This window comes from Gadus morhua, chromosome 11 (genome assembly GCF_902167405.1).
Source record: "Gadus morhua chromosome 11, gadMor3.0, whole genome shotgun sequence".
Lineage (NCBI taxonomy): Eukaryota > Metazoa > Chordata > Actinopteri > Gadiformes > Gadidae > Gadus > Gadus morhua.
Window position 1 is genome coordinate 17,156,863 of NC_044058.1, and position 25,024 is coordinate 17,181,886.

Consider the following 25,024-nt stretch of genomic DNA (forward strand, 5'->3'; position numbering starts at 1 on the left):
CAATTAACACACCGTCACCCCCTTATAAGCTTAAAGTTCATTCATAACCAGTAGTGATAGTTTCTCCTTTTAAATAAAACAAGTCACATGTTAGTTGATAAGCTTCAGTAGTCCAGGAGAATGAGGCTGGAATGTCTAAGTGAGTGTGCATGTGTATGGGGGGCCGCCTGGGACAGAATTCATACTTGGTCTTACACACTATTTTAATCTCGCATATTATCCACCAGTATACTCATACACACACACTATTATACTCCTTTTACATGTATGTATGAGAGTGTATAGTAGTGTATGTGAGAGAGTATAGTAGTGTATGCGAGAGAGAACAGTAGTGTATGTGAGAGAGTATAGTTGGGTATGGTACTGTCTTGTAACCGAAAGGTTGCTAGTTCGATCCCCAGCTCCTCCTAGCAGATCGTCGATGTGTCCCTGAGCAAGACACCTAACCCTAACTGCTCCTGACGAGTTGGCTGTCGCCTTGCATGGTTGACTCTGCCGTTGGTGTGTCAATGTGTGTATTAACTGATGTAAGTCGCTTTGGATAAAAGCGTCTGCTAAATGCCTTAAATGTAAATGTAAATATGTGAGAGAGCTTAGTAGTGTATGTGAGAGAGTATAGTAGTGTGTGAGAGAGCATATACAGTAGTTGGGAATGTGAGAGCATTGTCGTGCATGTGAGAGAGTATAGTAGTGTATGTGAGAGAGTAAAGATGTTTATGCAAGCGTATATAGTAGTCTGTGTGAGAGAGTATGGTTGTTTATGCAAGAGAATATAGTGTGTGTGTGACAGAGTAAAGTAGTGTGTGTGAGAGAGTTTGAATGAAACGGAGGTGAGTTTGAATGAAACGGAATTGAGTTTTATTCCTCAGTTCCTGATTTGCTGACAGAATAGGCGAAAGCTTCTGGCGCACAAAATACTGTCATTTCACTCTGGAATTTCAAGCGATCTGTTATCACCTGAATTTGAGAGAAGCTTCTTCTTGTGACCGCCAATTAATTCTCAACCATGGCCAATCTCTATGTTTTGTGGAAGTAGGCTAACAGAGACGTCAGAAAAACCAACGCAGTCGTTTAGGATTCATAATATTGTGGGGTCTGGAGTGGACCATCGCAAGTTGGACCTCTGGTGCCCTCCTATGTCCTTTGCGGCAGAGAAAATTATAAAGCTGCGTTATGGGAGTGCAGTGCCCCCCGGGGGCTGCGGACGGAGTACTAGCAGCTGCCTACCGCCCCCTGGTGGCAAGGACGGCGGTGAAGCTGCCGAAGTTCTCCGGGGCAACGCAGCTGGAGCCACACCTGGCCCAGTTCCGGCTTGCAGAGTGGCAGAACGGCTTGGGTGCCGAGGAGGCGGTCGTCCACCTTGCTTTGGCGTTGGAGGGGATGGCAGCACGGGTGCTGCTCAACCTGGACCAAGCGGACCAGCAAGACCTTCAGGCCCTGATCAGTTCGGCGACCAGAGCCGGAAGTTGCTGGCTTCTCACCGGCGCAGGGAGGAGGAGAGCCTGGGGGTCTATGATGTCTAGCTCTTGACCCGATGTGGCTGGCCGGAATTCTCCGCGGCTGCACGGGAGGCCCTGGCGCTCCATGCCTTCCTGCGGGGACTGGTGCCGGAGTGTCTGGGGCAGCATGTCCGCCTCAGCGAGTCCCAGAACCTCGATGCAGCTCTGGACCAGGCCGAACGGGCTGAGGTGGAGCTCTGCCGCCGTTGCGGTGGTGCATCCGTGGACGCGGCTGGGGCAGCCCTCTCCCCTGGCACAAAGAACGTCAAGTCCAGACAGCGGAAGGGCCGGGTCCAGACGACCACCCTTCCCGCCACCGAGCCGGCTGAGGCTTCCCGTGCGCTGTGGCTACCTGGACGACAGGGCTGACCGTGAGCCGCAGCAGTGTGGTCAGCTGGGGCTGGTCGAGGACTGCGGGTGGACGGGGCAGTGTGGCACCCATCCTTGTCCCGTCGAAGGGCCCGACGTAAACCGTTGGAATGCACACAAGACCAGTAACCACGACAACGCCGGTAACCACAACAAATCCTGCGAAGCCGAATCCCCACGAGAGACCCACGCTAAGGCCCGCCCCCATCTCCCAAACCCTGTGACGCTACAATTTAATATTATAAAGATATCATTATATTATATCATCTTATATTATTTCGACATAGAGCTCCTGGACTCCTGCCGGAGCTCCTGGAGTGGTTTAGATTAGAATATTTTATAGAACGGATGATATAGAGCTCGTAAGTCTGCCTCTTCCGGTAGACCCCCATGGGACCTCTGAGATCGTAAAATATGAATGGGTTTCAAGAAAAAGTAATTATTTTCTGGTCCCAGTGTTTATATGCCCTGGATTACACACATGTTGTTTTTGGATTTAAATGATAATTTTGCATTCGAAGAAAACAAAAAAAAACTTGCGAAGAAGTTTGATAATGTTAGGTTTTGCGTGGGGCAACTTTGTGAACAACAGCTCTTCGCTGCTCTTTACACGAATGATATACGTCACCACCACTCTGGTACAGACATGGCGATCTCTCTGCTCCACTTCACTGATTTTTTCCAAGGAGAGGATACCAGCATCGAAAGAGGTGAAAACCATTATAAGTCGGGGCATGTGTAGATTTCAGTTATGCCGATGGGGACGAGATTGTCGGTCTCGTCCACGCCAGTCGCAGGGAGCGTGACGTAACATACGAGACGTTTAGGCCCCGTTCACACGAAGCCGATTTCATGGCGAAACCGCAAAGGTCTTGTACGGTTCGGCCTTCCGTACACATGAAGCCGGCGAATCCGCTGACCGAAACCGCAAACTTCTGAAACCACCCTCGGAGGGGGTTTCAAATCTACCCGGTTTCGTTTTCGATTCGTGTGTACGCCTGAAACCGACTGAAACCGCAAACCATGACGTCATCGCCCCACCCCTCGACCTCCTAGCCAATGGCTCTTAAGCCCGCGGAGTCTCAGAAATCACATGCGAGCATACGCATAAGGGCAGCCTTTATGCGCATGCTCGCCTCTTCTTCTTATTTCATTTCTTCTGGATTTCTGTACCAGAAGCAGCGCCCCTTATGGGCCTGGAATGTGTACTACAGCGTTTCTACAGATCTACCCGGTTTCGCTTGGCTTCGTCTTTACGGAGATACTTCGAAACCGGATAGATCGAAACCGTAACGGTTTCGCCCGTTTCGAGTCTTTCTCATTGTGTTTTCTCTACAGCCTTTAACTGAACAATTGCAAAATAAACGGTCTAACTCTTGGCAAGAAAATAATAATTTAAATCCTCAAACAACATATGTTTAATCGTGGGCATGTAAAGACTTGGGCCAAAAAATAATGACTTTCTCACATATTTTACGATCTCAGAGGTCCCATGGGGTTCTACCGGAAGGGGCGGACTTACGAGCTCTATTTTGAATCCTAAACGACGGCGTCGGTTTTTCTGACGTTTCTGGTACTTCCACAACACGTAGAGACTGACTAGGGTTTAGAATGAATTGGCGGTCACAAGAGGAAGCCTCTCTCAAACTCAGTTGACCACGTGAACAAGCGACCAAATTATTTTTTGGTGCGAACGCCGCATAACAAAATCGCTGGAGGAATTCTGTCCCAGGCCGCCCCTCATACATGTGGGTCCCATTCATTCATACTTGTGTGTGTGCGTGCATGCGTGCGTGCGAGCGTGCGTGTGTGCGTGTGTGTGTGTGACTGCAAGAAAATAAAAATCATTCACTAAAAGGAAATACAATCTGTAACTGCTAAATTGCTAGCTACAAATCACTGCTAAAAGTATGAGAAAAAAATTGGTGAAACATAGAAATGCACTTTTAATAAACCGTGTACAAATGTCCCATTGTCTTATAGTGTTCCCTAAACATTTGAGTATCAGTCTCTTAACACCAAAGTACGACGGAGTATTAGGGCCACACATGAAGAAAAAAATATTTTTGCCGTGACGAGATTAAAATCGACACGTCGACTAGTAAATTAACACTTCTGTTCAGGTCCTCCTCCTGAACAGACGTTTTTTTCCGCACAATCTTTTCAGCGTCCTTACACTAATCACCACACGGTGACTCTGCTCTAAAACAGCGAGGATCTCTTTATTGTTAAACCCGATTCCGAAATGCAATTTTACCAAATTGTCCACACATCCATTGGATTCAGTGCAGGCCCTGTGGAGCGGTTGCTATCTCTCCCAAATAATTTAAACTGTATCCTCGACATTTCGAGTTTAATGTTGACTTTAAAGTCGACAAATCGAGATTAAAGTCGACATAATATTTCAACTTTATTATCGACATTTCGAGTTTAATCTCGACAGGTCAAGTGTTTAGTCAACATGACTTTTCAACTTTATTCTCGAGATTTCGAGTTTAATGTCGACATGTTGACTTTAAAGTCGACGTGTCGACTATTATCTCGTAACTGCAAAAATATATTTTTATACTATGGTATACTCCGTCATACCAAAGTGTCCTCTGCAGGTTTGATTGAAACAAATGAACAAATCCAAGAACAAGGGGGTCTTTTCTCTGGACTCCAGCTAGATCATCCTCCACTTCTCCTGTCGTGGAACGGGAGCTAACGTGGTAGCTGTTAATGGCTTATCGATTTCTAATGCAATGCTATAGGCAATCTACAAGTGGGATAAGAAATTAAATCATGGCTTCCTATGCTCTTGGATTCACCCGCACACACACACACACACACACACACACACACACCCCCCCCCCCAAACACACACACACACACACACACACACACACACACACACACACACACACACACACACACACACACACACACACACACACACACACACACACACACACACACACACACACACACACATATATAAGTAGTCATCACGAATTTGAGATGACTCTGAGATGTCTCAGAGTAGTGATGTATCTGCCTTATCTACTGTGTTTATCCCAACGGAAGAGGGAAAAATATAGCATGAGTGTTGATATTGCTAAAGCCTCACTCTTGCTCATCCAACACTGGCCATGGAAACATAAGACCGTTTTTAAGTCATCTTTTGGGACTTTTTCTCACGGAATATGATCAATCTGATATAATTTTAGCCCCATCAAAAATCAACGCAATCAATCAATTGTTTCAAAAATGGGCTCCCTGGGATGGAGATGGCCACAGAGCACTTTGGAATTGGTCCACTAAAAATGACAGCTACCTCCCAAGTCTCCCATTTGGAACCTGCTTTAACACTTGTACACACATACACATAAGCACACACACACACACACATACGCGCACAAACAAACCACACACACACACACACACACACACACACACACTCCAAGGCACACACACACACACACACACACACACACACACACACACACACACACACACACACACACACACACACACACACACACACAGACTCCAAGGCACACATACACACACACGCACACACACACTCACACACACACACACACACACACACACACACACACACACACACACACACACACACACACACACACACACACACACACACACATAAAGAGGGGCCGAGAGAGAGGGGAAGAGAGAGGGAGGGAGGTGAGAGAGAGAGAGAGAGAGAATGAGAGAGAGAGAGAGAGAGAGAGAGAGAGAGAGAGAGAGAGAGAGAGAGAGAGAGAGAGAGAGAGAGAGTGAGAGAGAGAGACAGAGAGAGAGAGAGGGAGAGGGAGACAGAGAGAGAGAGAGGGAGAGGGAGCGCAGTGGTGAGCCAGCTCTGCGACTGGCCGTACCTCCGTTCATGGTAAGGCAGGACGCCAGACGTTTCCCAAGCCTCGCTGTGTGTGTTTCTGGATTTGTGTGTGTCTGTGTGTTGGGGGAAAACAACCAGATAATTTTTTTTAAATAGATATATCGACTGAAACTTTAAATTTAACTCGACCTGCTCCCAGAGACAGCATGATTAGTGATAATGCTCATATCATTCCCACATAACACTTACTGTAACATTGTATGACCATGTGGCCTGACTCCTTTAAGTGCATAAGGAGTCTACATAGATAATGGTTTCAGCCATACTTACACAAACTAGTACACTCTTGTAATGAGAGACTTGTTCTCGTTTGGATTTCCCCCTTATTTTGTAAATTAGCTCAATTTAAACAACAAATGCTAGAATAAGCCCACTATGTAATTGACCCGCTTCATAGAGGATAAAACACAAACATACACACACAACACACACACACACACACACACACACACACACACACACACACACACACACACACACACACACACACACACACACACACACACACACACACACACACACACACACACACACACACACACACACACTCAGTATTTGTAGCTTTATACAGCCTGATAAAGCATCCGTCAATTATATGTGACCATCGTTTTCTCATCAGTGATACATAACTTTATACAAGACGGGATCCATAGCCTTTAATACTACATTTTTTGGATTAGACGCAGTTCTCAAATGGTCCGCCTCCAAGTCGACTTTGGCCAATGCTATTTGATTGCGCACGCAGCCCGCTGGTGCTTATTACCTTAGCCTGTTACCATAGAACAGAACAGAACCAACGCAGCCACAGAGAGAGAAGGTGGTGTTAGACAATCTCCTTCCATCTACGCCTGGATGCCTTTAACTCAAATCAAATTAAATATACAAAAGCACTCGTTGCGGAAGGAGCGAGAATCAAACAAGAAGAGAAAGGTCTCAGTGCGATCGAAGGAAGGCTTTCCCAATAGCGGACACCGGCGTTTTACTGCGCTTCTCTCCGTCTCTGTGATCAATGAGCGTGTGTACCTTGCCACTGAGTTTAATTGCATGTAAAGAGATCAGTGCGCAAAGTTGGTGAGACTTTACAGTCGTGTTGCACATTTTTTTTCTTTGGGAAGGATTTGTTTCTAGACTTGGTTTCTATTCTGCCGTGGATTTTAGAATAGATAGCTCAATTTTCTTTGTCTTTTGGGTGAACGGTGATTGGATCTTACGTTTTTTTGTCTGATGTACTGCTGCTGAGACTCACTGGAAACCAGTCCAACACTTTCATTGAAAGGATTCCTTCAAGTGGCGCAGCTTCCCTGCGTGGGAGATATGGATTTGCTTTTGCTATAGCCCAGACCAAGAAATTCAAGCGGTTGGCTCTTTTGTCTTTTTCTGTTGTTATTTTACTGTGAAACAGACCGAAAACTCACATTTCAACGCAGCAGGCTACCCACCTTTGGAAATACAACCATGAACTTTGTTGTCACTTTGATACAAATCCTTTTTGCAGCAGTTCTTCATATTTCCACTATAAAGGTGAGCATGGGTACATTTGCTGGTCATTCTTACAGTAGGCTGGTAATCTGGGACTTTTGCTTGTTTTGGTTCTTTACAGACTGCACTAGACAGTAGTCGTCAGTCACAGTTAGTCCTTCGTTATTTTGATTAATGTTAAGGAATATTTGGTGATTAGTGATCTCGATGTTGGACAACAGATAACATATCCTGCTTATCCTGAGCACATTCACCAGAGATTATTGGTTAATAACATGAACAAAACATATTTGAATGATGAGTTTAGTGCTTCGATGCATTTATTTATTCAATTACTACACTATTTAATTAAATATTTGTGTATCTCTCCGTTTAAAAGCCTTTCAATTGCTTGTCTTGTCGAAAAAGTGAACTCTGTCTGTTTAGCTTTAGTGGTAGGCCTACCGTTATTAACGCTTAAACGGGGTTAAAATATGAAAAAGGGTTAGACCCATTCTCAACTATTCATGTTCAACCCAAACATTATTTTCACAAAAATCCAGACAATCTGGAACGCCAACGGTCGCTTCCACACGCCTGCGTGTCGGTAGCCCACACTGGTAGAGCTATAACTTCACCTCGACCGGTTTCTCACGCAATATCCACAAGGGTTACAGCAGACCCAGAGCTCTGGTCGTTTAAATAGAGCCGCGCCGGGGATGCGCACTGTGCACTTGTTCCCACGGGCGGGAAAATAATAGCACTCCGTCCCGTTCACTGCGGAGTTATAACACAGACAAATGAACCAAATCTAAAACTATAGGCCTGTGTGTATATATTGGCTTTCCGATTTGTATCATTGTTATTTATTATGGAGTGCTGGTTTAAGAGAAAATCATCACAATATTACATGCTCCGAGTAATGTGCTGGTGTTTGTATAATGGTGTAATGTTGTTTTTTGCAGACTGCTAGTATAAACAAGGAAGACCAGAAGACGGTAAAAGGCGATAAAAATGTCGGTAAGTATTGTGCTTAGAAACAGATATTAAAATCAAATGTAAATTTGCAATTTTATATTCCTTCTGCATTAAAGAGCCACCTACTGGACATGTGGTGAATTTCTATTTTCAATCAGGATATATTTGAAACCCGTTTTTGACAGCATTAATTAGTCTTTTGACACTCTGAGCACGCTTCTTCCACGCCGAATCCCAGCGGTTGTTGTTTGTTGCAAGGTTAATAAAACAGCCACAGGGTTGAAAGGTCTGACTTGGGGGACTTTGGAACAGGGCCCTTAAAGTTTTCTTCAAGCGGTAGGCTTTGTTAAGGATAGCACAAATACAGACCTCACTAACAACCTATTTATTAAACGCTTAATCTCCATTTATGATCATGTAAAATGGAATGTTAATTAGTATTCATTTAGCAGTCAACCTAGGCCCAATGCCACATGCAGGCCTTGTTTGTTTATTGACACAGGGTCATGTGTTCCGGCCAAGGTCGGGACAGATAGTCGTAGGACAAACTAAACGTAAAATAATGGTGGAGTGGTTGGTTGTGGTGGTTGTTTATTATTGTTCTACGCACAAGGGCAAGCAACTCCCTTCATCTGGCCAACCACCTGCAATGCACCTGACCTTCACATTCAGGCCCACACAGAAATCACTGGGCCTCAACTTACTCACACACCATTCTCGCACCAGTCGTCAGAGGCCTTCCAAACACAAAGGAGTTATTTTCCATGTGTTTGAGCAATGCACTCGAAGTGCAGATCAGACTGCACATACAAAAGGAGAGAAGAGAGACAGAGAGAGAGACAGAGAGAGAGGCAGGCGGTTAAGTGAACATGTCCACGTTTGGATGTCGCCCTGCTCACAAAATCTCGCAAACATTTCTCCCCCTTAACTCCTCTGTCCCCTGGGAATGTGGAGGAGAGTTCCTCCCCCGGGAGCAGGTGCTAGTCTGTTAGCTTTCTGGGTGGCTTGGTGGACACCCGGGTCAACCCAGGGCCAAACTGGTGGCTTGAGAACCACATCACTCAGACCAGACAATGAAATATACCACATACTGGTGGTGGTGTTGGTCTTATATGTAGAGCCGGACTTGGATTGGTGCCCAGAGGATGTTGTTCTAGCATCAGTATTGTCAGGCGAGGTCCTCGGCGGTGGGGGGGGGGGGGGGGGGCTACACAGGGGTCACATGTCAGAGGTGAACCCTGGCGCCTCACTTCCTGGGGGGTCATGGCTGATTTGACAGCCCGGGGGTCAGGAGTTACCACTGGGGTTGCAGAAAGATCTGCCCTCCGGATGGTGGGATGAAACCTATTCACATACAGGAAGAGCAGTGTTTGGAATGGATATGCACTGTGTTGTTTGTTTGTGTGAGCACAGATTTATAGGAATATACACACAGTTATATCCCTGTATACTGAAACACGTATGCCATGTTGGTGGTGGGCTTTGAACTTTGAACCGGCTTGATCAAACTTTGTTTTGCCAGGAATAATTAAGACTCTTGTCTGCACAATAACTGTCTTTGTTGGAGCCTGCGCCATGGTTTCTGTGGTATTGTTTGCCTGCCAAGCTGGCTTTTGTAATGGGCACCACTTAGGGAAATGCATGTCTGTACCTTTTTGCCTTCACAAAAGACAAGTGCTCTCTTCCACTCATGAGCGGAAGTGAGCAAGGAGAGCATGGCAGAGAGGCCAGAGGAATGGCGAGATGAAGTTAGAAGTGAGAGATACAGGACTGAATGCATCAGTACACAAAAAAAAACAAGTCTTTCTGAAAACACAGAGAATCATTTCTCATAAGCTCTTCAAGTCTTCTGATGTAGGAATGTCGGGTCATGATTTAATCAGCCACAGTATTCCTGGACTCAACGCTTTCCCCCCTAACCCTGCTTCTCTGGCCGTTGCAGTGGTGTCCTTCATGCAAGTGTTCAACAAGAGTCGCTGTCAGACGCGGGAGGTGCTGGTGGACATCTACAAGGAGTACCCCGACAGGATCGAGCACACCTACATCCCCGCCTGCGTGATCCTCAAGCGCTGCTCGGGGTGCTGCAACGACGAGGCCATGGAGTGTGTTCCCACGCGGACTCGCAACGTCACAATGGAGGTGAGCACCTGCTGCCCTTACTTTACCGACCTTCCCACCTCTTCTTTTTCTTCCTTCGTTCTTCCTTCCTTTACTTTGTTTGTTCTTTCTTTCTTTCCTTTGTTGGTTCTTTCTTTCTGTCTTTCTCCCGTTATCTTGCAAAGGCCAAGATTGTCTTTGTCTATGAGGCTACTAAAGTTAGGGCAGGGCACCAGCGAAAGTAGAGCTGTACGCTTTGGCATGCCAGCTATGTTGTTTACCCGTGAACACTGAACTCTGTTTATGCTGTGATGTTTACATACGTTCAAAATATTTCTTGGCCCCGTAACGAGAACTTACTGCTGGTAAAGATTTGTTCAGGGACAAAATCATAAGGGGGTGTCTTCAGAAGTGGCCAAATTAGTACTGCTCAGAGAACTGTCATGTTGAATTTTAAGTTTTCTGTCCATGATGCCATCGGTGTTCTTCTGCTTCTATTTCAGGTACTACAAGTCAGAGAGAAAGTATCACAACATCTTTCTCAATTGAGTTTCGTAGAGCATGAAGAGTGTGACTGCAGGTAGGAACATCAACAACAAATAATGCCATATTTATGTCTTGTCGAATAGCCCATTTGACAAATACAAAATAAAGTCTAAGAAGATTTCCTTTTTTTCTTTCCTCAGACAAAAGCCAGAAGTGAAAATAAAGAAAGAAAAGTGAGTATGTGTTCTGTTTGTCTCTTTTTTCGTTGTTTATTTGGACCTGAATGGGAGTGGATGTGACTGTATTGACTTGAGCACTGAAAAAGACCTGTCTGAAATAGGAACTAGTCGCACTGTTAGTCACACCAAACCACCTGGTATTGGAGCTGACACAGTTAATGGTTCACACCACCATTATTCTGAGCAATGTATTTGGGGTTGCACGATCATTCGCAACACAGTGTATCGTGCAAATGAGCAGAAATATCTTTGACGCTGTGGACCTTGAATCATGACGAGGCCAATCCATAGGCCACGAGGAGCCTCACACCCAAACGACATCTCTCATTGGCCACCCGCATCTTTCCCGTTCCTCAGGGGGTTGCGTGACCCGTTGAAAGCTTAGCATTTCCCGCTCGTTACAATGAACGTTTACCCCTGGCAAATAACCTTTTCTATGTAATTCCGGTTATCAGTCTGGAGAACTACAGGTTTTATCTAGCGTTTCTTATTCTTCCCTCCTGTGGATATTGAGGGCATTGTTCTCTGTTTGTCACCCGAGGTTCAGCCGGAGTGAACCAGCCCCACATCCACCGCCTATGGAAAAAGAGCAGGCCTGAGATATTGTATCTTTACTGGGCTCTGAGCATGCTTCTCTTTTATGGCCTGGAGGGTTTAGTGCTTTATGGTGCGCTGTGGCTGTAACAGTCCAGAGAATGAAGGTGTAGCTTGGCTGCCCCAGGACCACCCGCTGTCGTGTGCGCTCCGACTCCTGTTGCAAGAGCCTGACCCCCGGCCCAGGGCTACTCCACTGTCTAATCATAGCAGTGGGTGTCATGCTGTCAACCTATTTTTATTCTTAGTTGGGTAAATAGAGGGATGAGCCCAGAGACCCGCTGAGATGCGGCCCCGCTGTGAGGGAACTCACGCACCGACCGAGGGTCCACATGAGTGTGCGCATGTGTGTGTGTGTGTGTGTGTGTGTGTGTGTGTGTGTGTGTGTGTGTGGTGTGTGTGTGTGTGTGTGTGTGTGTGTGTGTGTGTGTGTGTGTGTGTGTGTGTGTGTGTGTGTGATGGAGCCTGTGTGTGTGTTTGTGTGTGTGTGCACGTGGCTTTAGACACCTCACGGGCGGGTCAGAGAACACCACTTGTTTAATTGGATAAAGGTTGTGTAGTGTGCCAAACTGCACCTCATAGTTCAAAGCTCAGTGGATTGGTTGAGGGGAAACAGGATCACGTTAGCTCAGATTGCTAAGTCAACTCAGGCTGAATGAGCCTTATCCAGCCCTGCTCTACCTGTGTCTGTCAGAGAGCACGTAGGCAGCTAGCTCACCCCGTGGTAGGGCAGTTTGGAGATATTACAATCATTCAATGGTTATGACGATCAAATTACCACCGTTACTCCTTTGCAGGGGACAGACATACACCAACAAGCATTTACACTATGCTGCTAAAAAAACAATTATAGTTGACTAAACATCACACCTTGACCTATAACCACATGGCCCACAAACATGCACACAACACATGCACACATTACCACCTTCTGTGAATCGATACCCTAATGCTATTGGGAAGACAAGATCAGTCGACACTTGAAGCACTGCAGATTGATCATCTCCTGTTTGGCTTGAGCCGGTATTGATTGACTCCTGAGTCTGTGTCTGCATCTACTTAGGTGTTTCTCTTCTCTCTCTTCTGCCCTTTTCTCTGTTTTCCAGGGGCAAGGGCCAAAAGAGAAAGAGAAAGAAACAGAGAGACACTGCTGGGATTGCTGAGGCCTATGCCAGCTCCACAGGGTGCCTAGGCCAGAGCATGGTGTCTCTCTTGATGGTTGGCTTGCTATCCAAGGAACTCTTTTGGTATTTTGTAAATTAAAATCAAACGAAAACAATCAAATCAAAATGAAAAAGAATACACAAACTACAACTTTATGGTCGGACTAAAATTCCACTTTTTCTCAATTCTTTCCTATTTTTTTCTTATTTTTTTCCAATATCTGGCACAAACACTTTGTGCTGTGGAGTTGATGTGATAACAAAACGATTAATCAGGTAATGCTATCTCCATTAAACAATACCATGGTTTTTCTTCTCTTTTCTCATGTGGTCTCTTGGCCATCCTATACCAGTTGATGCCACAACCATGTCAGGAGATCTATGCTTTCGTTGTGATTCAGATGATATTTTTATTTGCAAAGACGGATAGTAATGCAACAAGTGGTCCCTGTCAAGTGCAGAGACACTTATTTTACTTGGGACTTAATTGTGCCCTTCAACGGCGCAGCGATACTGTCTGCTTTGGGTTATTGTGTTCCTGTTTTGATTACAGGCGGTCTTGAACATGACACAAAATGTTAACCACACTCATGTAAGCTGCTTCCCTGTGGGGTAGTGTAGTGTCGGCACACCGAAGGTAAATTACAGTCAAAGCATAGATTCTTGCTCACAACCACAACACACTGCTCGCCCCGTATCTGTCTCTCTGTCTCCCTGTTTTGTCTAATTTGGGTGACCTTCTATCTGATAGCGAAATGTAGGTTTCACAATTGATATGGTCTCTGCCTTGATTTTGAACATTTGCTTCAAACATTTATATTGCATAATTCAAATAATCTAGGTAGTAACTGGTGTTAAGGTTCATGATATCATCACAAGAAGAAACACAATAAGTGTGCCAAAGGTTTAATGTAGCCCCAGATGGAACTCACTTCACATCTGATGTACACCTGAATCGTACAATGGACACCATCATCACCATGTTTGGTTGTAGGCCTACATTCCTTCATATGGCCCAGTTGGCATATGCTTTCTTCTCTGTTAATCATACTGGATAGAGACGATGAACCCAGAAGCTTCATGGGCATAGGTTCATCCTCTGATAATCTTGGAAAACAATCTCCTGTGCCTTCTTCATAATCTTCGATCCGCGCAACCTTTTTTTTCTCTCCTCCATTCCAAGAAATCCGTTTTTGTTAATGTGGTAATAATAGTACAGGCATTGGTCGGGAGGCAGAACCATATGGAATTGAGAGAGGAGTGAGTCTCAGTGTCAGAGTCCTGCGTTGATGGTTTAGTATGTGGTGGGGGTTTCTGCGTTGCGTGGGGTGAGGTATTCAGTATTACGGGATGTTGCATGAATGTCTGTGTCTGCCGTTTCTGCAGTATTCGCTCTATAGCTTAGATCTCCCTCTTTTCTCTCTCTCTCTCTCTCCCCCCTTTTTGCTTCTCTTGCAGCCGATGTGAACGTTGCTCAGAGAGAAGAAATCGCTTCTTTACGCAGGACCCTCTCACCTGTAAATGCTCCTGCAAATTCACCCAGTTAGACTGCAAGTCAAGGCGACTTGAGTTAAACGAACGAACTTGCAGGTTTGTTTACGACGCGTCACGATAAACAACCAGCCTCCAACCCCTTTTGTGCATCTCTCCGTTCCCATGACCATATCTACCCCGCTACCAAAGGCCTGCATTGTGTCGCCGCTCAGATATGCATGCCTTTTGCCTGCTGCTCTTAGATGTACCTTGGTGTTTGGTGTTTGGTGTTTGGGGAAGGTGGTAGGTCTACGCTGCCCGTGTTTGTGTCTGTGTGTGTCCGTGCGTGTGTGTTTGGGTTGTCACATTTATCAACAGTCTTGTATTCTGTTCATGTCCCTTCCACACCCCCCTTGTGATTACAACTGAACATGATTCAAGTGTGATAAGAGTGGATATCATCACGTCTTGCACGGCAGTGAAATCATCATCATCGTCATCGTTTTTGGTTTATTTTTTATATCGTAAGATAATGAAACTAAACTATGTCTATGAACTATACATAAACAGACTAGTATAGAATTTATATTTATACTGGTGGGATATTATTTCATTATTTAGATGTGACAATAAATGTGTAGTCTCCCATTGGTCCCTTTAGCATAAGGAACCAACGATAGAGACCTAAAGAGTCAACAGATCAACCTACTTATGCCTATACAAAATAAGACCCTATCTTTATTGGGAAGGTTAGAAATAATGTTTTACTCAAGGAATGCAGACCGAACTTACCTTGAATTTAATACTAATCAAGTTAAAATCTAATAACACAAATGTACTTACTCAGTTATGCATAAATACATATATGTGCCAGATCAGCAACCACATAACATGGTACTAAGCCTGATGCCTCCTGCACTTAACAAGGCCCTGTGTTGGTTAACCTCTCCTGACCCAGCAACTTCAGTGACCTCTTACCCCAGCAGGGACCCCCTACGCTGTGCTTAATTTAGAGAACTCACACTTTTGGGTGGTGTGTGGTATGAGAAGGGGGGACCAGAGGCATGACTCCAAATGGCCCCTCCATTTGCGGGCGGGCAGGGATGATTGCTGACTGTATTTTTAGTAGCCATTGACTGGTTATAACCTTCACCTCATAGTCATCTGGAAGATTTTCCGACGGTCCACTAACCCATTGTCTTTGTATCTTCCTTGTGATCCGCAGATGTGACAAACCGCGGAGATGAGAGGAGGTTAAGGGGGTGAGAGGGACATTGGCATGAAGGAACTATTTTCTTGGCACAGCACTTTGAAACACGAGGATGCATTCCCTGCATGGAGTTCAGATGACAGCGGCAGAGAAAGTGAGCCGGAGAGAAGAACGCTTGGTGGAAACAGAGGTCAGACGGTTGTCTACGTACGTGACCACAGCTCCACCGTGAAGCTCCAGAGAGCCCCTCACATAGTCCAAAACAGGAAAGAGGCGCGACTTCGGGCCCCGACCTCAGGGCACGCCCTCGGACCGGTTTGCGGACTCTCTGCCTTTTTTCACAGTTGATCCTTCTCGAATCACATGACACAAAGCAATCATCTCCCAGGAATTTGAATCACGCGGCCCACAAGATAAAGTGGGGCCGCCGTACGGACCAGGACTTGGAAGCGGACCCCAATGGGTCCGCTACGATGCTACGGATACTTTGCCGGGCCCTCAAGGTGGAATAGACACTCCAGGTCACCTTGAACTGAATCACATGTTCCAGACCCAGAGAAAGACACAGAAATAGTTCCCTCTCTGATGTGATGTCACCTCCATGGGGTGATATGTGTTCATCACTACTGTACTGACTAACACCCAATAGGATTCGGTGTGGATAAAGAAATACTTCATAAGGGATATTAATATAGGTATATATGGAGAGAAAATAGTGATTAGACAAGTTGATTGCAGTCTCCACGAGTAAGAGTGGATCTCAATGCGCCACTGAAGAAATTGGTTGACCTCCGCTTTTCCTTATTTAAATTGTATGCTATGTATGTTTTCCAAAGAAATAATTGTACATCGACGAAAGTACAGGTCAATCTAAAGCTTAAGTAACGATCCGTGTATACCTGATATCCCTTTGTAATGTACACTACGTCTAATTTATAAAGCTAGAATATTTTGAGTATTCTATGTATTTAAGTTGATATACAGTATTTATATGCATTGTTATGGTTAATTTCTATTCACCTGTCGGCGTTTTAAAAAATGTGTCAACTTGACTGTGGATGACTGTAAACGACGTTTTTTTTTGTATGAAAAAAAGAGTGCAGAAACGTAACACTTTGACATTCCTGAAAGAGACGAAGAAAAAAAAAAACGAACGAACGCTAGCAGCGTGATTTGTGTTGCTAGAAGGAACCGACAGTTAATCTCCTGACCGCCAGTAACCAGCAAGAAATGATGCGCCAACACAGGTGTTTGTTATACATTTTTTGTTTTGGACCGGCAGTCAGGACATGTGTTTTTGCACTCAAGTGCCCTGAGACACGTCATACAGAGGAGCGGACGAGTGTGGCGGACGTCAATCAACATCGCACACATGGACTGGATTCGTTCTGTCAGACACACACACACACACACACACATACACACACATACACACTCTCATGCCAACAAACACACAGAGAAACACCCACACCCAAACACACTCACACAGACACACACACACACACACACACACACACACACACACACACACACACACACACACACACACACACACACACACACACACACCAGCACACACAACCACACAGACACAGACACACACACACACACTCTCATGCCAACAAACACACAGAGAAACACCCACACCCAAACACACCCCAACATACACACTCACACAGACACACACACACTCACTAACACACACACACACACACACGCACGCACGCACGCACGCACGCACGCACGCACGCACGCACGCACGCACACACACACACACACACACACACACACACACACACACACACACACACACACACACACACACACACACACACACACCAGCACACCCAACCACACAGACACACACAGAAAGAAGACAACTGAGCTTGCCCTTTAAGCTGCCTCTGGCTTTGACTCCCCCCCCCCCCCAGAACTGTGACTGGAGGAATCTTTTGTCACTTGACTCCGCCCCTTGATGGCCACGCCTCCAATGTCCTCTGATGATGAGATGAAAGATGAAACATTCTACTTGTATTTAACTGAAAGAGTTCTCTCCTGTCCTCTCATGTACAGCCACATTTTTAGTATATTTTCACATTAATATATTTATTGGTGCTGTAAAAATGATAAGTTTTACAATATTAATACCCTACTTTTTTGTTTTTAGTGTAATAAAACCTATTTATTTTAAAAAATGAATTGTGATGTGATGATGTATCTTTCCAGTCCTAGCAAAATAACATTAATGAATCAATGATTTAAAATAACATAAACGATTATTAAATTAACAAACCAAAGCGCTTACACACGCTACATCCACAATAATTTCACAAAAAACATGAATCCATTTTTTCAGTATTTGTGCTGCATCAAAGGTTTCTTCTTCAAACTCTGAAATGGAGCAACATTTCATTTTCAAGTGGGCACCACATTGAACAAGCCTTTGGTTTATTCAGAGTGGAAAATATCAGCTACACCCTATTTTCAATGCAGATCTTCCTCAAAAGCCCGACTCTTTTCATATGGCGGACACCATGGTACAGCGGGAGGGCCAGCAGCGGGTTCAACAGAGTAGGGTCAGCTATCGATCACATATCTATTTCAGGGATTTTCAGAGAACAATGATAACTTTTTTGCCAGTAGAGGGTTGAATCTCAAACACACTCATCTTTCTTATCCATTCACCTGTCCAGTCATCCATCCATCCTAACCTAATAACCATTCGGGTCTCCAATTACCCAAATCCTGCATTTCTGACCAGGGAACCAAGCATGAAAGCCCATGGAGTGCATGTCAACCCAACTCTGAATCCAAGGGTGGGATGGTTTCGGACACCTGTTTGAAGGTGTTTTTTTTATTCCTGGAGGCTCAGCATTGTGGTTTCACAATGTGACTCGACAGTTTTGTTGGATCTTTTTGGATTGAAATCTCAGACACTATGTCTGTTTTCTTTTTTTTGTTTATCAAAGCACAGTTAGATAACCTGAATACCTTGGTTAGCGTTTACTGTCAGTACTTGTGAACTTTGTTCCCCGCTGTTGAATGGGCCTGAGCAACTATAGGAAAATATGTGATTTCCCATCATGGAAACCTGATGTACCTGCAGAGCCAGCACATGGAATATTTTTATTTTTAATTCATAATTGTTAATGTTTGTGTGTGTATTTGATTGTGTCTCTCTCTATATATATATATATATATATATATATATATATATATATATATATATATATATATATATGTGTGTGTGTGTGTGTGTGTGTGTGTGTGTGTGTGTGTGTGTGTGTGTGTGTGTGCTTGCATGTTCAGGTTCCAGCTGTTTGACTGGGCTCCAGATTTCAAAAGTCTGAGTTAGCAATTAATGCCGGCTTAGCCGTCGTTCATTAGCTGTGATTCACGTCATGCCCAATAGCAGAAAAGCCTCTGCAAGGCAGACACACACACTCACTGAGAGCCCAGATTCCCTGTGGAGCAAAATACTCACGAGAATGCAAAAAAAAATTGATTTCTGATTATAGAGGAATTCGAAAAAGTCGGTTCTGTCCGACTTTGATCTTGTGTAAACTCAAGTAGCCATGTTGCTGGCCTTTAAACCCCTGTTTCAAAGAGAGAGGGCCATACTCTGTTGCCTTAAACACAACTCACAACTATGAGGAAATTAAACATACACCTCAGAGCTACCGTACCTTTCCGTTTAAGGAAACTCATTTCCAAAGAAAGCCTTTTCCCCATACCAGGCTTAAGGGGAAGCCAAGAGGTAGATTTACATATTGCTTGTGTATTACTGACTTCTCCTACCGAGACTGAGGAAGACAGGCACCAGTGAGCCAGGTTCACACGCTGTCCCCTGGGAACGCACCTCAGGGGATCAGGTAAACACAGTCTCCTGTTGCAAGCAATATATTCAACACAAGTGTGTGTGTGTTTGTGTGTGTGTGTGTGTGTGTGTGTGTGTGTGTGTATGTGTGTGTGCGTGTGTGTGTGTGTGTGTATCTGTGTGTGTGTGTGTGTGTATGTATGTGTGTGTGTGTGTGTGTGTGTGTGTGTGTGTGTGTGTGTGTGTGTGTGTGTGTGTGTGTGTGTGTGTTTGTGTGTGTGTGCGTCTTTGTATGTAATGAATAGGATAACAGAAATCAACGGTATAAGAGACATATGATCACACAGCATAGAAAATGAAGAAAGTGACCCACGGAGAGAGGTGTGAGAGACGTGTTGCTCATACCAGTTATATCTGGCCTGTGTGTCTCTCACTAAGGCAGTTAATGTCTACCAGTCTGTGTGATAAACACGCTCCAACAGTTGCTGGAATAGGTGGTAATTACGCACACAAATACTCCCACCGTTGTTTATCTTAATGTCGGTGTGGTTGTGTGTGCCGCGTCACAGAGAAAGGAAGGGGTAGAAATTAGATTACGCATGGTATTTTCCACTCCCTCCCGTGTGTGGTGTAACCTGCCGCTGGTTTTCCTTAAGTAATTATTTAAGTGGAAAGTCAACTGTTGAGAAATCGCACCACTGGTCTTTTTTTTCTTTAGTTCCTTCAAACTTGGACACTTTCTCCTTCATGAATATTGATTTTGTGAGAAAACAGATTATTTTAATACCAGAAGGATTATGATTATAGGCCTATAAGGAGGCTTGGAGGACCCCTTTTCCCCTTATGTAATTCATGAACCCAAAATAAACAGCCAGAGGAAAAAAGGAAACAGGTTTTAATAATTAGTCAAGCATTAAGCCCTGCTGACTAATTCAATCCTTTTTTCCCATGGTCCAATTTTAAACCAGTTCCTCTACGAATACAGAAAAAAGTGCCCAAACTTGAATGTCTGAGCAAGGGGAAAGTGATCATTTTTCTTGCATCTACAACACAGAGATAAAATAACTTGACAATTTGCAAATAAAAAAAGAAGAAAGAATGCTGGCCATTCTGCCGTCGATGAGATTTGACTGAAGTTGTGTTGACCAGCCGATATGATGTTGGATAGCTGGGTGTGTGACCGTTCTTCTGTGCTCTTCGGTGATAAACCAAAGGGAAGCTGCTGCCGTAGAGATAAAGCCACACTCAACAAACCCCCGGAAGTCTTAGTGCTTACAAACGTCTTTTCATGTACTTTTTACACATGTACAGTACAGTGCTATTGAGTCAAGAGTGTTTTTCATTAGGTGGGTGGGTTCTTTTGTTGTGCATGGCTGCTTGTGTGTGTGTGTGTGTGTGTGTGTGTGTGTGTGTGTGTGTGTGTGTGTGTGTGTGTGTGTGTGTGTGTGTGCATGTGTGTGTGTGTTATAATGATGTGATCGTGGTGCTAGCGGGTCTGCTCTGGTAGATAAGCTACATTCATCTCAGCACCACTCAAATACAAAAGCCTAACTGTGCTTGCATTGTAAAAAGATGAAGATATACAAACCCATCATTTGATTTGATTTTCTTTCAATATGAATAACGATTTTTTTTTCAGCAAAGAAAACAGAATATACTTTACATTTTTGTGACAAAGTCGATCTACCAACGCTCTCGTTTCCCTTTTGCACATTACTCCCTCTTTCTCTCTCTCTTTCTCCCACCATCTTCTTTTCCACGGGAACTACAAAAGCAGACCCCTGGCCGGGCCTGTGCGGCCCCGAGAATTATGAGGAGCTTAGCCACTTCATTCCAGCACCCAGCATGCCCCTGAGCCTCTTAGAGAGGCTTCCAGTAGGAGGAGCGCTAAAAGGGCACCATGCACTACAGTGAAGTGACTTCATCCCACAGTTAAACGCCAGGTGATTTATAGAGCAAGCTCGGTAGACAAAGAAAGACACGGCAGGCGGCACACACAGATTTGACACATATATGTCGTCTTCGCTAGTCTCTGACGATACTCTATTTCTATTTCTATTATGCTACGGGAAGGGGTCCCGCGGAGGGGTGTTTGTGAGTGTGTGTGTGTGTGTGTGTGTGTGTGTGTGTGTGTGTGTGTGGTTGAGGCCTCTTATGCAATGAGGCAGTTAGACTACAGTGTAGTTGACTCATTTCTTACACGGAAGTCCTCTTCCGATGTGATTAACCTTGCCGCATGTTTGAATAAAGCAAGGTGTAAAATTCCATCGCAGAGACTCAGGTGACAGGATGCCCAGACTTGTCAAGACATTCCAAGCCATGGCTTCGGGGGGGGGAACAGCCACATCTCCGCTGCCATCTGTCCAAGTGAGTGGGGGTGGTGTGTGTGTGTGTGTGTGTGTGTGTGTGTGTGTATGTGTATGTGTTTGTGTGTGTGTGTGTGGGAGTGTGTATGTGTTTGTGTGTGTGTGTTTGTGTGTGCGTATGTGTGTGTGTTTGGGGAGGGGGGGTTTCCACAAAATCAAAATTGGATAAGAGACAGGAAAGAGAATGGAGAGAGTAATTTTTTAAGGCAGATGCGACGAGGCGTAGGAGTAGTGAAGCTCAGTCAAGTGAAAGCATCAGATGTGTAAACAAACAAGGGAAGATCAAAGAAGCAATTAGAAGGGAGTAAATGGGTGTTTTTTGACAGGAACCTGGTTCTGCCGAGATTAAGCATTGTTAGTGGGTACACATAAAGTCTTGTCGTTCTACGTCTAAAACGAATGTTCGCTATATTCTGTAAACTGCCACTGTGAGAGAGTGTTTGACGTTTGTTTCCTGCAATTCACAGCTGGCAACGCGAGCCACCATGCCACACAAAAGACAAGAGGAAGTCACCGTTTACACAAGTCATCTGGCACAGAGACAAAACGAGTTTTATCTTGAAGAGTTTTCCTTTCATCAAGTTTAATTGTAAGCTACCTAATTTAAAACAATATACATGATGTAACGATAGAATTGTATCACTCCCTTTTTCCAAAGTGAACTATTTACTAATTGTAAAACCAGGTTTATTTGTGGAGCCTGACTTAAGGGTACATACATGCCCTAATTAAATAAATAAAAAACACTGTTAACATGAATCCTTTATCCATAGGAGAGAAGAAAAGCTAAATAATCTTTGATATGGAATGGGCACCGATGACCCATTTCTAGAGGTGATTTTCTTGAGATAAGCAACAGATGGAGAGACAGACAGGCATATTTTTTAAACGGTGAACGTTGATAGTAGCATTTCCAAGAGTCATATTTTTGCAGTATCGGAAATAGATTTGAAGGTAAACCTGTACGTTTGCACAGAGAATGCTATTACACATCTAGTTGACAGTAGCAAGATCTCAGGAGTTCCCTCTGTAGGAGTAAGCCCTGTGGCTTCAGTTCAGGTTCTGAACAGATCGGTTACGCCTCGATCCCGCCTTAAAATGAATGACAAAGTTCATCTGCTGAACTGAATAAAACAGTTGCGGCGCCTGAGGCAAGTCAACATTTTTCTTTTTGTAATCAGAAATACACTGAATAATTATGTCCAAAAAGTATCTGCATGGAATGCTTTTCTGTGATTACATTTTTTTCCAACCTATATTAAAAGTAAAACATAAGTACTCGATAGCTTCAGTAGGCTAGTGTACACCACTCCAAAATAAAAGAGGCAAACCTTTAATACATTTTATTTGTCATGGTCCATGGATGGTTATAGTTTTAATGGTAACAGCAATGGCATTCAGGACTGAAGGAGCTAAGTGGAGATACACTGATCTGCATACTATTATTAGTATGAGGTAGCAGGTAGGTCGCCGGTAACAGGTATCAGGATCATGTGCTCATTGGAAGAGAAAGGATACCATTGCACCCGAGACGAGATGGATTTCATCAGTCACTCTCATAGCCGGAGAGACAATGCGGATGATGACACGTTGTCAGCAACGGTAAATAATGCTACAGGTTAGCCAAACTCAACAAGAAAATGTTTGACATATCCATTACTGAAATATGGCTTTAATTGCTAAGGATTGTTACACACCAATTATAAACAATCAAGACATGACAACTATTTTGGCAAATTTGGCAACCTCAAGCCTTTACTCATTCCCAGCCTGAGAACCACTACTTAAAGTATGCGTTTGTGCCCTGAGGAGTTAAACAGCTATACTCAGTGACCCTGCTGGCACACAGGCTGAAGATGAGATAAGATGAGTAATCCGTCCCGCATTGCACCTCCTCCACTCCAACATTAAACTAGCTAGGATTTGTCGGCAGTGTATAAACACACATGAGATGACAGTCCACACAAACAATACGCAGACAGACAATGCCAGCGAAAACAGTGATTCATGTAAGCCGCTCATTATCCGCTCACCGCACAACACAACGGCATTCCCATTCATGGCTTGACTTCGAACACCCGCCGTTTGACTCAGGCACGGACAACGTTTGCGGGGATGAAACAGAAAGTTGAATGGCAGTCTGCTCAGCTCACTTCAGTCACTGCACCTCTGGCACCCTGTCTCAACAGTACGACGGCGTGGTGCTAAACGGTGAATAAAACGATAACAAACATGTGCCATAAATATATTATGACAAGGTCATCGACCTCATTAGAACTCCTCCCATCGGCCAATCCGACATCTGCTTTAGTCTGATGTCATCACTCACCTCATCACAAAGAGGAGGTCACCACGGTAGCTTCTTAGAGCTCTCGCTGGCGTCACGGTTGTCTTGCATTCATTTTATTGCGTGCCAACATATTTGGTTGATGATTGTCAGTATCGACACATTTTATGAATTACCGTTGGCGACGGTAGTCTCTTTGAACTTTAATAATCAAACCTTCCATCAAAACTTCATTTGCATTCTTCCATTGCTGAATTATCCCTCAGAGGATAAACGCACTAAGAAGAGGCTGCTGAGACCTCCTTGGTCTACAACCTATAGATGTTATTATCATCTGCTTTCATTTTAAGACACAGAGTTTTGCCAGCAAAACATCGCTGCCCTGAGAACCAGGGCTTAGGGGTCGGCGAGTCATTCGGTAGGTGCTAGTCGTCGCCTGACTACAAGGGTCTACAAGGGCACTCCTGTATCTCCCTCTTCGGTACCCTCAGGGGACTTCAGTGAGAGAGAGAGAGAGAGAGAGAGAGAGAGAGAGAGAGAGAGAGAGAGAGAGAGAGAGAGAGAGAGAGAGAGAGAGAGAGAGAGAGAAAGAGAAAGAGAGAGAGAGACAGGGAGAGAGAGCAAGAGAGAGAGAGAGAGAGAGAGAGAGAGATTGAAAAAGCGAAAGAGCAAGAGAGAGGCAGAGAGGCAGAGGGAGCGAGAGAGAGAGAGAGAGAGAGAGAGAGAGAGAGAGAGAGAGAGAGAGAGAGAGAGAGAGAGAGAGAGAGAGAGAGAGAGAGAGAGAGAGAGAGTGGGAGTGGGAGCTGACCTCAATGTGGATGCCCTCCTTGGGTTTCTTGCGGTAGAAGAGACCCTTGATGTCGAAGTTGGGGCTGCGGGTGTCCTTGTGAACGGGCGAGCGCAACCTCCCCCCCTCGCAGGTGATGATCACAGAGGCAGAGAGAGAGAGAGGGAGGGAGAGAGATGGAAAGAGAGATTGAGATAATGAGAGGGAGACAGATATCTTTAGATACAGACACATCTAAACTCAATGATACAGGGGCAACATTTTCATGCAAGCCAACAGCAATCTAGGACCCATGGCCGG

The 25,024-nt window shown here is 44.6% G+C and overlaps 1 protein-coding gene and 1 long non-coding RNA gene across 10 annotated transcripts in view; both read left to right on the top strand.

The window, feature by feature from the left end:
* The first annotated feature begins 6,533 nt into the window (after nucleotides 1-6,533).
* Nucleotides 6,534-16,921, top strand: vegfaa (vascular endothelial growth factor Aa). Of its 8 annotated transcripts, none has more exons than XR_003978569.1 (8): nucleotides 6,534-7,290; nucleotides 8,193-8,247; nucleotides 10,148-10,344; nucleotides 10,806-10,882; nucleotides 10,989-11,021; nucleotides 12,728-13,060; nucleotides 14,243-14,374; nucleotides 15,483-16,921. XR_003978569.1 is itself a non-coding variant. In XM_030370821.1 (8 exons), exons 1-7 carry the CDS (start codon nucleotides 7,225-7,227, stop codon nucleotides 13,034-13,036), a joined length of 573 nt encoding a protein of 190 aa, XP_030226681.1. In that variant the 5' UTR covers nucleotides 6,534-7,224; the 3' UTR covers nucleotides 13,037-13,060; nucleotides 15,483-16,921. The 8 variants fall into 8 exon arrangements, 6 of the variants coding, with proteins under 6 accessions (XP_030226681.1, XP_030226682.1, XP_030226683.1 ...); XM_030370821.1 differs by lacking the exon at nucleotides 14,243-14,374 and having other exon boundaries at nucleotides 12,728-12,868; nucleotides 13,033-13,060; XM_030370822.1 differs by lacking the exon at nucleotides 15,483-16,921 and having other exon boundaries at nucleotides 12,728-12,868; nucleotides 13,033-13,060; nucleotides 14,243-14,329.
* Nucleotides 16,922-21,424: 4,503 nt separating this feature from the next.
* Nucleotides 21,425-25,024, top strand: part of LOC115554694 (uncharacterized) — a 4,983-nt gene continuing 1,383 nt past the window's right edge. Inside the window, exons 1-2 of one of the 2 annotated variants that reach the window (XR_003978635.1) lie at nucleotides 21,425-21,651; nucleotides 22,118-22,239. This is a non-coding gene — a long non-coding RNA (uncharacterized LOC115554694). Of the gene's footprint in view, nucleotides 21,652-22,117; nucleotides 22,410-25,024 lie in introns of those variants that run through there. The other variant, XR_003978634.1, reaches the window with a different exon arrangement.